The following is a 12,822-nucleotide window of genomic DNA, read 5'->3' as shown; positions in this document are numbered from 1 at the left end:
CAACAAATATACCCTACTTGCAATGTAGGAAGATATTCGAAATACCATTAACCATGTTCATGGAGTTATTTGACTCTACCGACCGACCGACCGTAGGTCAGTAGTAAGTTGTGGAAATGAAATTTAAATCGAAAATCAATTTTACCAAAGATCGATTCATTGATCTAGTCTGGCTCGCGTTCAGACACGTGTGGTCTTGTGACTTTCGTGGCGGCTTTTCGTGGACTGGAAATCTGTGCTAAGGATTGATTTAAATGTTATCTACAATTACCTCTGACCCCAGTCAAGAAGATTTAAAGAAAAAATATTTTTCAACGGACGAATCGGATTCTGGCTATTTTTAATAGGGATCATCATTGACCTACACTCACCTCAAAATGCTTAACAATAATCATGCGACTCTCCGTTTTTCATAGGATAATCATTTGATAATCGGATTAACCAAAGACATAAATTTCTTGCTAACTACTTTCAGGTGAGTGTAAAGTTTTTATTTAAAGGGGAAATTGAGTTCTCTCTATATTGAAACTGGTCAATTTTGACCAACCATCAGAATGTGCATCTAATCAATGTGCATATAGACAGATAATTACACTTGTAATAATGAATCTGCTTAGGTTGAGTGTAAATTTAAAAACAAAATTAAAATCGGTTGGAAATTACTTATTAAATGGCTTATCGAGGTTTTAAGCATTCTTTAATAATAGTATATTACGTCAAAATAAAAATTCGGAACCACTGACGTATTTCCACCACACTCTGACTTCTGCAATTCCTTTGTTACCACCCAAAAATTGTGTAATTTTCGACTTTGTTATTTATTATTTCCACGGAAACGTTAAAATTGATAATTTTAGGTTTTGTCTAATAGTTAATTTAATTAAATCCCTAAAAATTCTTTAAAAATTATTACAAATTTCATTTAAAATATTTTAAAAGTACATTGCCAGCGTTATATTCTTGTGTATTTTACACAAAACACGAGTGCAACGAGAATCGCAGAACTAATGTTCGGTATAATTCTCCGAAAAACAGTGTTTAATGTCGATATAGGGTAGGCGTACCAGTCCTCGGACACGACCCAATGCTCGGACACTTTGACATTGAAAGTAAAATAATTAACTTCAAGCTCGAAAATATTGTGGATGACTATCCTTCAGTTGTAATTTGTAGTTTTCACTATCGATTGATCGTAAAATTGGATTCACTAGGAATACCGTGTAATTTTAATCATTGAAACAGTAGCACCACGTACAGAAAAGTTTAATTTTCTACCTGAAAAATAGTTTGTGCGGTAATCAAAACACTTCTTTTTTCAAGTTGAAAATTACTTATATTGTACAGTGGCTTTGTTTTTGAGATTAATTAATGTTCAAAATAATATTATTTTCACTCAAACACGATTATAAACAATTATATCTACTGTTTTTCGGGTGTCCGGTTGATACAAACAGAATATTTGGTGTTGATTCAGTAGTCGGACTATATGGAAAACATATGAAGTGTCAAATTCAACATATGCCATGTTAAATACACCGAAAATGGTACCAAAATAGTGTGACTCGAAAATGCTTTGTAAATTGTAATTTAAATGGTTTTATTCAATTTAGTGTTTTCACTTCATTTTTAGTGTATTTGAATGATTAACAATTGACTTTTCTTATTTTATTGAAAAAAAATCCCTGAAATAATTTAATTCAATTAGCGTCCGAGCATTGAAGAAGAGGTGTCCGAGCATCGGAAAAAAGTGTCCGACAATTGGATTCGGCTGAATAAAAGTGTTAATTAAAAATAATTCGGAAATAAATGATTTAATTAGTGTACATAAAACGAATCTTAATTAAATTTGTGACTGTTGGAAAATACAATCTTTCCAAAACAATAGCTTGAGCCTTTATAGTACTTAATTGAAGTCGAAAAAAAAGTTAATCGTCCGAGGATGGGTACATCCACCCTATTCACCGCAATGCAATACAGAATTTTATGGAAACTGTAAGAATCTTATACCAAAAATAGGCTGCAATTACTAATTGTCAATTAGTCCTTCTATCGTCTCTATCAACGCATTATTAACTCTGCTCTAGTGCCTGCTTGTAATGCTTTGCCTCTGTCGATACCAATGAAAATATGAATTAAAATACGGTGAGTTATACGCGGCACAGCAGAGCCGGAATTACTTCAGAAGTAATGCGAATTTTAAGAACTTCCAAAAGTTTTAAAGAATTTTAAACTTACAGTTGAGGTCAGTGAAATTTCGACATAAATTTGCTTCAGCTGTTTTTCAACTGGTCCATCGTTAGTATTAGTGGATTAGTGGAATACACTAAACAGCTGACATACATTTATGTCTAATTTTCACTGGCCCCGACTGTTAACAATTTTATTGAATTTTTAGAATGAATTGTTAAAAGATACTAAAAAAGACCGTGAGACTTTTTAAGAATTAAAATTTCAAATAAAAAGTCGCAGCATCTGGTTCTGGGAATGGTCCCAACAAAGACAATACAATAAATTGAATAGACGGGTTGCATGGTTATGTGAATTTCATTCGAACGCCACCCAATTTTAGGACAGAAAAAATTGAAATAGTTTTCAGAGACTTTTTCAGGATTTTATCAGGGACGACTCGAAATTTTCAGAGACTTTTCGTAACAATGATTCAAGAAAAACAAAATTGTGTTTTAGTTCACAACAATTGAATAATGCGTTGGCGGGTCGTCGTACTGTATATTTAGCGCATATTATCGAACGGAAGTCGTAAAATCGAAATGTAATTGTCTTACTGATCGATTGGCTTCAAAAACAGAAAATGTTGTACAACTTACAAATGTTCAAGTAATCGACGCATGAAAACAGATTAGTGACCACCACCACAGGAAAAGTTTTCAAATTTACATTCAAAAATAAACGAAAATTCTATTTTTAAAACGAGAAGATTTTCTGTTTGAAACACATAAGTTTCTTCGTCTATATTTACTCATCTGCTGAAAATATTCCAATGTGAAAAACACTTTTTTTTTGCGCAGGTGTAAGTGCAGAAAAATCTAAATTCGAGAAAAAAAAATCACATTTGATGTTCACATCAGTTGATGAAAATACATTCCAAGTGGATAAACTAACATTGGAAAAACGGTTCTTCCAAAAAAATTAAATTAATTTCTTTACTTAAAACCCAAGCAAAAATGTCCGTAATAACTCAATACAAATACGTTCAAGATGAGCCAATAAATCCGTGGGTATGTGAATCGAAAAATTTCTGTGTTTGTTTGATAAGCTAAAAATGTTCCTAGCATCATCCAGCTAAGAAAGCACTGGGCGCAGATACAAACGAACAATACGATACACATGCTATCAACAATGAGTCAAACAAGTGAGTGAGTGACCTTAAGCAGCTGGTGATGCAACAGTTCGATGTTGTGTATATATTTCTTTCAGCGATAAACAGAATGGTATTGATCACAGTGAAAGTAATGGAATTGATGAACACGTCGATGATTGTGCCGTTGATGAGAAAGCTGGGAAGCTGCTGACTAAAGTAGGAAGATGTGATGGCAACAGCTCAACAAACAAGTACTTATAAATGTGACTGCTTCGCTAAGAATATTTTCGTTGAGCTATTGTCGAGTTTGATTATTTTCTTTGGTTTATCATTTGCTGCTTAACACTGTGTATATAAGATAAGGTTCCGATCATGTTCACGGCGACCTGATTTAGTTCAGTTTGACCGGAACATAACAGGTCAATACCAACATTAAATTTCAGATTCAACGTGACCTGGTTTGAATCAGGTTTTATCTTATCTGGTTTAGGTCAACCTGAAAAGCTGAACAAGAGATTTCACGATAACCTTAACATGACCTGAATCAGGGCCTATTTTTTAGGAATTTATTCCCAGACAACTCCTTAAAATTCAGATTTTTTTGGAATGCTTAGGAATTCTTTAAGAATTTTTAGGAAATTTAATTAAATTCCTAAAAATATGCCAATTTCAAGTCAGGTTTTCTTATATCAGTTTCAGATTAGGTCTCTAAAAAATTGCCTGCAAAGTGATTAAATGTATAGTTATATGCAACCCATATGTGTACATCAGAATAAACAATTTGTTAATTGCCAAAATGCGCTGACCTTACACCGAGAGGACGTTATAAAATATTAAATTAAAATTACAAATGTCATCAAAACCATCGCTAAATAATTAGAAGGCATCATTAAACACACATTCGGAAATGATATTCTCATAGAAGAGGCTAGTGTCGAGTAATTTTCACGTTTGTAAACTAGCCAACTAAAATCATAAAAACAAAAAATTCCGAGAAATTTTGTGCAATAATATTGGCTACCGTTACTAATTATGACAAATGAATAGAAAACTAAAATAAAACTGAAGGTGGAATGACGAAAAACTAAGATCGTTAATGTGGAGAATGCGGTGAAAAGGTTTGGAAATAAAATCCTACGAAATCATTGGGTTTGCATACGATAAATATTTCTAAGAAAAAAAAAACTTCGCGAGAATATTTCTCACACACATTCCATTTTTAAAGTTGTTCGGTTCGTTTCCAAATCACAGTCATTGAGACTATGAAAACAAAAGCTTTGCTGTCGCTTTAGAACTCGGCCGTCAGGCATTTTTTTATACTTAACGTAGATAGACAGAACCAGTGCTCGATATCGATTGAATAATTTATGGAACATGCCGATACCGAGGAGATATGTTTTTAACGAAACGTCGGTCTATTCCATAACTTTTGTTATCAAAATTTGGATTGCATTTTTGGGACCTTGGGACGTAATAGAATTGATGATTTTTATTTATTGTAAATATTTTTTTTTGAAAATATCGTTTTTTTACTGGTTGCACTTTGCAGCCTTTTTTTCGCTTTTAATAAAAAAAAAATTTGGAAACGACCGACGCTTGTTTCTTACACACTCAATTATTGTCTATATTTATTGAATCTGGTACTTGTACTGTTCAAAACATTAGCTAGAGTAATACACACTGATACCGAATCTATTACTTCAACAATTTTACTTTTCGTTTTTACTACCTGACCCATACGAAAGTTGACCTTTCCATAAGAATTTGCCCCTGCGAAAATGATTCATTACATTTGGATCATTTTCGGTTCATTTTCCTTTGTGGAAATCAACTTGCACATGCGACAGATAGCAAACTTGGATACATTGTATATAGTTTGTATATCTGAGCCGAAACCGAGTTTGCTGAGCTTGTTGATCAAAAACACACTTGTGCGTTTTGTTTTATCACAAACTTATTACATCAGGTAATGAATTACTTCCGCAGCATCCAATGTGACCTCATATTACCATATTAAAAAAGCCAGTGTCAATGTCAATTTCAAGAACAAAAATGTGAATTTTTCGATTATTTTTTCTCGTTGGCTCTGTGCCGATGTTCTTTAGATACTGTTGTACTCTTCTGAAGTGACAAACGGATATCAATTAAACCGTAATGCAACTTTAAGAACTGTACGTATAACTCTATCACATAATCATTTATTTAAAATCAATATTTAGTCAAGGGACGGAATGCGTTTAATATGAAAATCGGCCGATCGGCAACACTTTGTTTCATTGTATAAAAGGGTACATTAGCCAAAACTCATTGTTAATTTGGTCAGAATTTTACTATAAAAATTGTTTTGCATCTAAACCTAAAGTACAATGAACCTATAAATGTTGATGTCAATAAGAAATTCAATTGCTTTCTGAATAAAAATGCTTTCAAGTAATAAAATGAGTGCTGGAACAGTATGTCGACGTCATTCTCCATTTTCTGTTCTATCGCAAATCTAACAAGCTGCTCTAAAATCGCTGTTAACCGAAAAATAATTAAAAATTTAGTCGACCGATTTTAGTCGAGAATAAGAAGCCACAGCGTACTGATCTCCGGTCTCTGTACTTTGGAAGAGTAATAAGTTAGCCCAGTATCTACTAGGTGTTAAGATTATAGAAAGAGGATTACACTAGGCGTAGGCAACACAGGTCATGTACACGGATGGTGGCATAGTGCGTTGGATTGGTCTTGGTGCCCTGAATATGGAACACACCTCCGTTCGTCCCAGTGACGTCTGTGTGTAGACGTAACCCACTCGAATATATGACAACGAAAGTGCACCGATCCGGTCGGTGTTTGGTGTGGTGAGGTATTCGGACCTCCTGAGTTCAATTAACAACTCCATTCGTCTCGATCACCTATCTGTGGTTCAGACCAGAAATTTTTTTGGCTGTGTGGGTAAAACATTTTCCGGTCTGAACCACATATAGGTGATCGAGACCAATGGAGTTGTTATTTGAACTCAGGAGGTCCGAATACCTTACCACACCAAACACCGACCGGATCGGTGCACTTTCGTTGTCAAATATTCGAGTGGGTTACGTCTACACACAGACGTCACTGGGACGAACGGAGGTGTGTTCCATATTCAGGGCACCAAGACCAATCCAACGCACTATGCCACCATCCGTGTACATGACCTGTGTTGCCTAGTGTTATGGTCAAGTGTGAACAAACGCTTTTCCAAGCTATTATCGCCTACCTGATATTGGGCTGGTTGATACAGTCTATCTTGATTTGATAGAGTTGTTAAAGAAAAGAGAATAGAGAATGACCGTTCCGAGAACGTGTTGTCTGAGAAATTTCATTCATATTTTTGCTGCACTAAAAAGATAAAATTTAAAAATTCAGGGCGAGACCTAGTGTAAACGAAGAAATTGGATACCTAAAACAAGAGCCTGGTTTTGCACTGAAAGCCATTCACGCTGGACAAAAGCCAGAGCTTTGGCAATGCAAGTAATTTTTGAACGATTTCGACAGAGTCACTTACCACACAATACAAGCCAATTTTGTTGCAGGGCCGTTGTTTTACCCATTTATATGACGACTTCGTACAAAAAACAAGATTTGGATCCCACATTGGAGCTCAATCATTATGACAATCCGACACGAACAGTTTTGGAGAATACGTTAGCTGCACTCGATGTGGGCAAATATTGTTTGTCGTTCCCATCAGGAACTGGTGGACAAATGACATTGATATCAACAATGACACCTGGCGATAGGATTATATGTGGTGACAATATTTACACCGGTACGATTGGTCTCTTCCGCGATATTGCAGTCAATTTTGGCATCGAGACAGACTTTGTTGATCTCACAAAGCATGACCATTTGAGGAAAGCTCTGACACCAAAAACGAAGATGGTGTGGATGGAAACACCAACCAATCCGATGATGATTGTCTTGGATATTCGGGGAATCGCAGGTACATTTCTCACTTGTCACTTTGGCGAATGAAGGCACTGACAAAATGTCTATTTGAAGAGATTGTCCATAAAGAAAGCAGTGCCATTCTGGTGGTCGATAACACACCGTTGTCTAGTTATTTTCAACGTCCACTCATGCTAGGGGCCGACGCAGTTGCATACTCTTTAACCAAATTTATGAACGGGCACAATGATGGTATATAGGAATGTTGCACCAGCGGTAGCTTATTGAATTAAAATTAATTTCTGTTTTCCAGTTGTCATGGGCTCCATTTCTACAAACAGTCAAGATCTCTATGAAAAGCTGAAACTGGCACAAAATATCACAGGAATTATACCGTCACCGTTCGACTGTTACATGGTCTACAGAAGTTTGAAAACGTTAGCTATTCGAATGGAACGTCACTCGGAAAATGCGCTGATACTTGCCAGATACCTAGAATCGCATCCCAGAGTCAGCAAAGTGCTTCATCCCGGTCTGCCATCACATCCACAGCATAAGCTTGCCATTTCTCAGTCGTATGGACAGTCGGGAAGTTTCTGTTTCTACATCAAAGACGGAACGTTGGACATGACAAAGAAATTCTTGAAAACGTTAAACGTTTTCATGTGGGCCGACAGTTTGGGAGGTTGTGAGAGTCTGGCTCAAGCACCCCTTTTATGGTTTGCTGTGCCTACGACCTTTTCGAACGAAGAGGTCATTGAACTTGGATTGGTTGAAAATTTGATCCGGTTGTCATGTGGATTAGAAGACGTTCAGTTCTTAATTGAAGACTTAAATCAAGCGTTGAATGGTCTGTGATTGTACGCTTACCATTACAAATAGTTCGACCCTCCTAATTATATTAATTGTGATGGAATTGTGACTCAAAAGGCAAAACAGAAAGTTAGAGTCACGCACAGACGTTCTTGTTTTTGTGTTGAATTTTAAGTAATTTAGAGCCTAAGCGACACAACTAAACACAAAATCACTAATATCACTAACTATACTGAGGCTGGACATTGTGGAATTTGAGTTTTTAAAGTTTCGTAAATAAATTGGAAGGCGGTTGTGACATGTAATCGTTAAAGCGGAAAATAAATCAATAAAATAAGGAAATCGTGTTTTTCCGATCCACCAACCAAATTCAAAATTAGTGACATATATTACCCTAGGCCTCGAGTGACAACCTAACAAATGCCTAAAAAAGCATTTATTACGACGATGAAACTTTGCTTTTCGTAACTGAGTTGTGAAATAGTTATTTATGCAACCGAGTGATAAATGTGAGGCCGTAGGCTCTTTGACTCAAAAAAGTCAAAGAAAGTTTTCCATTTCGTCAGTGAATTGAGAAAATAACTATTTTTTATACGTGCGGTGTGATTAGCCTTATTTTCTCCAATCAAAAGTCGAATTTTAATTTGTCTGATGACAGTTTGAATTGGACATTTTCCTCTATTGCTTTGACAGAAAATGGATATTGCGACATTTTTTCTCCCGAACTGTCATTTATGAGAAATTGTGTAACAAATTTATGTTTTTGTTTCGTGAAGAAAAACGTCTAATCACACATCGCACATATGAAAAACGTTGCGTTCACCTAACACGTTTTAGGTTTCGCTTATATTTGCTTATTTTTACACTCCTTTGTTTATAAACCTGTTTTTCACCAGTCAACGTCCAGGCCTTCAATTTAATGATGAATTTATAGGTCTCCAATGACTCACAGATAAAAATATGGACCTCGATCCATTTCTTTTACATTGAAAATTAATTCCATCTAGGGGCCTGAATAATCTATTAGCCCAATATTAACACTGAAGGTAATGCAAATCCACAGTTACACACGGATCCAAACTTTCAGGTGAATTTTAGCTCCGTCATGTTGCATACGTATTGAATTCGTTTGCGTCAAGTTGCATCTAGTGGTGAATTTGGAACGATTTAGCGACGTTATGTTGCACACATATAAAATTCGTTTGCGTCAAGTACGTATTTAGTGGTGAATTGGAAGGATTTAGGGCCGTCATGTTGCACAAGTCTAAGTTAGGCAACATACGAAAATGAATTCACCTGAAAGTTTGGATCCGTAATTTCTCTGATCCGCTGAGGGTCTGCATTACCTTCAGTGTTTATATACTTTGCCTTAGTTGACGTTTCGAAAATGAACCGCTACTGCCTGGTTTATTTTACTCTGCCGTGGTTCTTATAAATCAGAGAAAGAAATTATTTTAATTTAATTTAATCTGACGAGATTTGAACCCGAGACCTCCAGGACACTAGTCTAGAATCTTTACACTGAGCTATTGCGTTCTTAATCGTGTTCATCTTGTTGGAGGTTATTTTGAACAGCTGTTACGGAGAGTAATAACCCTCAAAAGATTAAATGTGATATCTATTTGCAAATTCAAGGTTTGAAACACAACTTAGAATTTGTATATATGAAGGAAAAAATCAGTGATACCCTCAAATATATTCTAGGTTGAATTGGATGTGATTTTAAATCCACAGAAGATTTGAATTTCCTCAATCCCCAGCAAGAGTATTACAATTCACGCCGTAATTGGGCCTAAAATTTGAATTTCAAGTGAACGAGTCGATGAAAAAGTGAACCGAAAAATACGTTTCAACGCTTCCTTGTATGAAAATGACGCTGCGTTAGAAAGACTTGCATAAGATTTTGAATTTCGATCACACTTACAATTTCAGACTTTTATCCGTGCTTTTGCATAGCGTTAAATTTTAAGCATTTAATGGGACATAATTTTTCAATAATTTTTTTTCCACAAATATTAAAATAAATTTCTAACCTTCGCTTGAGTTTCTGATTCCCTAAAGCTGCCAAATTTTTAATGTTAGCGATAATCAGAAAAAAAAATTCACTCGCTCCGCTCGCGCTAGATTAATAATATTTATATTTCAAACATTTATTCGCATTAGTGTCATTTATCACTTACATAACGTAAGTGATTTATAGTAGGTATATGTATTTGTTGACGTAATTTCTTTAGACCATCCTCTGAGATTTCTGTCTGAATACGGTCCTGATCCGCTGTAGAAATACTTCTCCTAAAGAGCTTTGTAAATATATCGACAAGGTAATACCATTCGGCTTTGTTGCTTTTAATAAAAATGAAAAGTAAAATAGAAACATAAAAAATGAACTGCACCCCAAAGCTTCGCGGGTAAATTAAAGTGCAAATAGGATTTTCCATTCATAATAGAGTCTGCTTTTCGCTGCATAAAATATTTGGATGTGGATTTTTAATTATTTTACATTTTTGTAAATATTGCTTTTCCACCGCCAACCCAGAACGTTTAACATTTCCATCAATTTTTTACCTCGTCAATTGATGAAAATCGTTAAAGCGATATTTAAATGACAGATTAATTTTAAAATATTATTTTTTCTCATTGCGAACTGCTGGAAAGCTGAAATTGATGTTTTATATCGCTTCACCTTTGTTGCCATTTTTAATTTATTTTTTAGATTGAAGTTCGGTGTGCCTTTCGAATCCAGTAGGATTTTGGTCCTAATTTGCTTCTGCTTTGTTGAAGGCATGTCACGTCACGTGACCAATTTCAGTTAATAAGGTCATACTAGCTACAGTCCACATTATACAACAACCGACGAAAATTCGTTGAATTGTTCACTCACTGTCACATAGAATATTTTCCTTCTGACCTGTATTGTCTAATTGATGGAAATAACAATTAGCTGAAAGTTGAAGACCTTTCCTAGAATGTCCAATAACTTTTTTATCTTCTCTATGTGAAGCAATAGTTATTTATGTCACTAGGACTGAAACTACGCAATTATAATATGGGTCTTTGGGTGTGCATTCGTGTATACAGAGCGGCATTTCACGTAACTGTAAATGTGTTGGCCGAGATCATATGAAGACATTTTATTGCATTGGGTGTCAGACTCGAGGCCAAGTCAAGGCAGGAAATATTGACATGGTTACCAATTCAAACTACTCGAGACATATGGTGCCAAAAGAATTTTCCAATTTTCAATTGCAATCACTTCAGTGTATCCTTTTGAACATTTGCTAACTGCTACGCGAAATAGTTGACTTCACTTTGTTCACCATCGCATCGTTTATTCAAAACAAAAATACAGTGAGCTTCACAACCATTTCATGGTAAATAATTTGAATAGCAAACCATCATGCAAGTATGTTATATTAGTCATATAAAAAGGATTAGAGAGAAATTCTGATTCTAAAACAGTACATTTATACCGACCGTCTATTTATCTTACAATTTAAACAGCAAAAACGTTTTATTCAACCAACATGCCACATTCATCCCGACGACGACGGTGTTTATATTATTTCAAATGGGGTTGCGATATGGTTGGCTTATTTTAAAACTTTGAGTGTTGTAACATCCAACTCTTTTTTTGAAGGTGGGATGGATATCTTTTGTGAGTAAATTGTGTCGTAATTTGGTGGTGCGGTGCTGTGTATTCGAAGTGCTTAGACATAATTAAAGCATTTTCTGTTTTTATAGCTAATTGACCGAAATTGTCGTTTATGTAAAATGGAAACTCGGCAGATGTTTGACAGTAATCATAAGGGGAGCATTTAGGTTAATGGTTGATTAAATTGACTACTTTGATGTCACATTTTATCCATTGGAACACATCGTCGAAATGAGATATTTATGTGCGGTTTTGCTTCACACACATTTGTTATTACATGTAATTAACTATGACACAACTCAGCCGACAGTCATACAGTATCATACGCTTACGAAACACGATTTATATCATCAGTTATAATGGCAAATCATAACAAACTCCTGTATACGTTCCACAGCATCTTTGATGTTGAATATTAATATTTTATGGGCAGGGGTATCGCATCTTTTACTGCATTATTCGAGACAGACATCGAAATAAACTTCCGTTTACATTAAAATGTTTGTGTAATTTTTGATCCATCCCGTACGATTACCAGGTTAATAAAAAAGTTCTTAACTCAAATGTCCATCCAAAGAATAATTTGTCTTGAAAGTGCATTATAATCGTTAAACAAAGTATAACGATGCGATATAGTCGGGTTTGTATAGATTGTGGAATTTGTTCATTACTTGGCCGCATTTTAGTATGTTTTAGTACAGCGCTGCCGTCAAGTTGATCTGAGTATATATATCAAATTTCACATGACTGTGCGTAACTCGGTCTAAAATCATGACATGATTTGTGTGTTTAGAGACCTCACCCAGGGCCTATTTTTGGATTTTTTTTAAATATTTTCCAAAATTGCCAAAAAAAAACTGCGAACGTCCAAAAACCAAATTTTTACTCCATTTCGAACGGTTTTGGCAACTGCTGAATCAGCCTTGCGTCTTAACTGACTCTCGATTATTAATTTCTAGACACTATCAGGTTTCAAATGAAGACGAACATGATTAATTTGAAAAATGAGAGCGTCAATAATCAAACATAAATCATTGAGAGCCGTCTAAAACATAAGGCTGAGCTCCGGAGTTGCCAAAACAGTTAAAAATTATGGAAAAATTCGCAGCTTTTGTAAATTTTTGGC

General features: G+C 35.2%; 1 protein-coding gene across 2 annotated transcripts; it reads left to right on the top strand.

Annotated features, from left to right (window-relative positions):
- The first annotated feature begins 3,054 nt into the window (after positions 1-3,054).
- LOC119084238 (cystathionine gamma-lyase-like) lies at positions 3,055-8,390 on the top strand. Of its 2 annotated transcripts, none has more exons than XM_037194136.1 (7): positions 3,055-3,236; positions 3,301-3,374; positions 3,436-3,570; positions 6,710-6,814; positions 6,877-7,286; positions 7,346-7,483; positions 7,545-8,390. In XM_037194136.1, exons 1-7 carry the CDS (start codon positions 3,183-3,185, stop codon positions 8,087-8,089), a joined length of 1,461 nt encoding a protein of 486 aa, XP_037050031.1. In that variant the 5' UTR covers positions 3,055-3,182; the 3' UTR covers positions 8,090-8,390. The 2 variants fall into 2 exon arrangements, with proteins under 2 accessions (XP_037050031.1, XP_037050030.1); XM_037194135.1 differs by having other exon boundaries at positions 3,058-3,236; positions 3,291-3,370.
- Positions 8,391-12,822: the final 4,432 nt, after the last annotated feature.

The sequence above is a fragment of the Bradysia coprophila genome, unplaced genomic scaffold (genome assembly GCF_014529535.1).
Source record: "Bradysia coprophila strain Holo2 unplaced genomic scaffold, BU_Bcop_v1 contig_732, whole genome shotgun sequence".
NCBI lineage: Eukaryota > Metazoa > Arthropoda > Insecta > Diptera > Sciaridae > Bradysia > Bradysia coprophila.
Note: the sequence above shows the minus strand (reverse complement) of the source record. Positions and strands in the feature narration are given on the sequence as shown.

Bases quoted from the DNA above. Each gene is read 5' to 3' on its own strand.
- LOC119084238 (XM_037194135.1), top strand. From the start codon at position 3,183: ATGTCCGTAATAACTCAATACAAATACGTTCAAGATGAGCCAATAAAT. The intron at 3,237-3,290 runs GTATGTGAATCG...AAATGTTCCTAG, and splicing joins ATGAGCCAATAAATCCGTGG to CATCATCCAGCTAAGAAAGC. The intron at 6,815-6,876 runs GTAATTTTTGAA...ATTTTGTTGCAG, and splicing joins CCAGAGCTTTGGCAATGCAA to GGCCGTTGTTTTACCCATTT.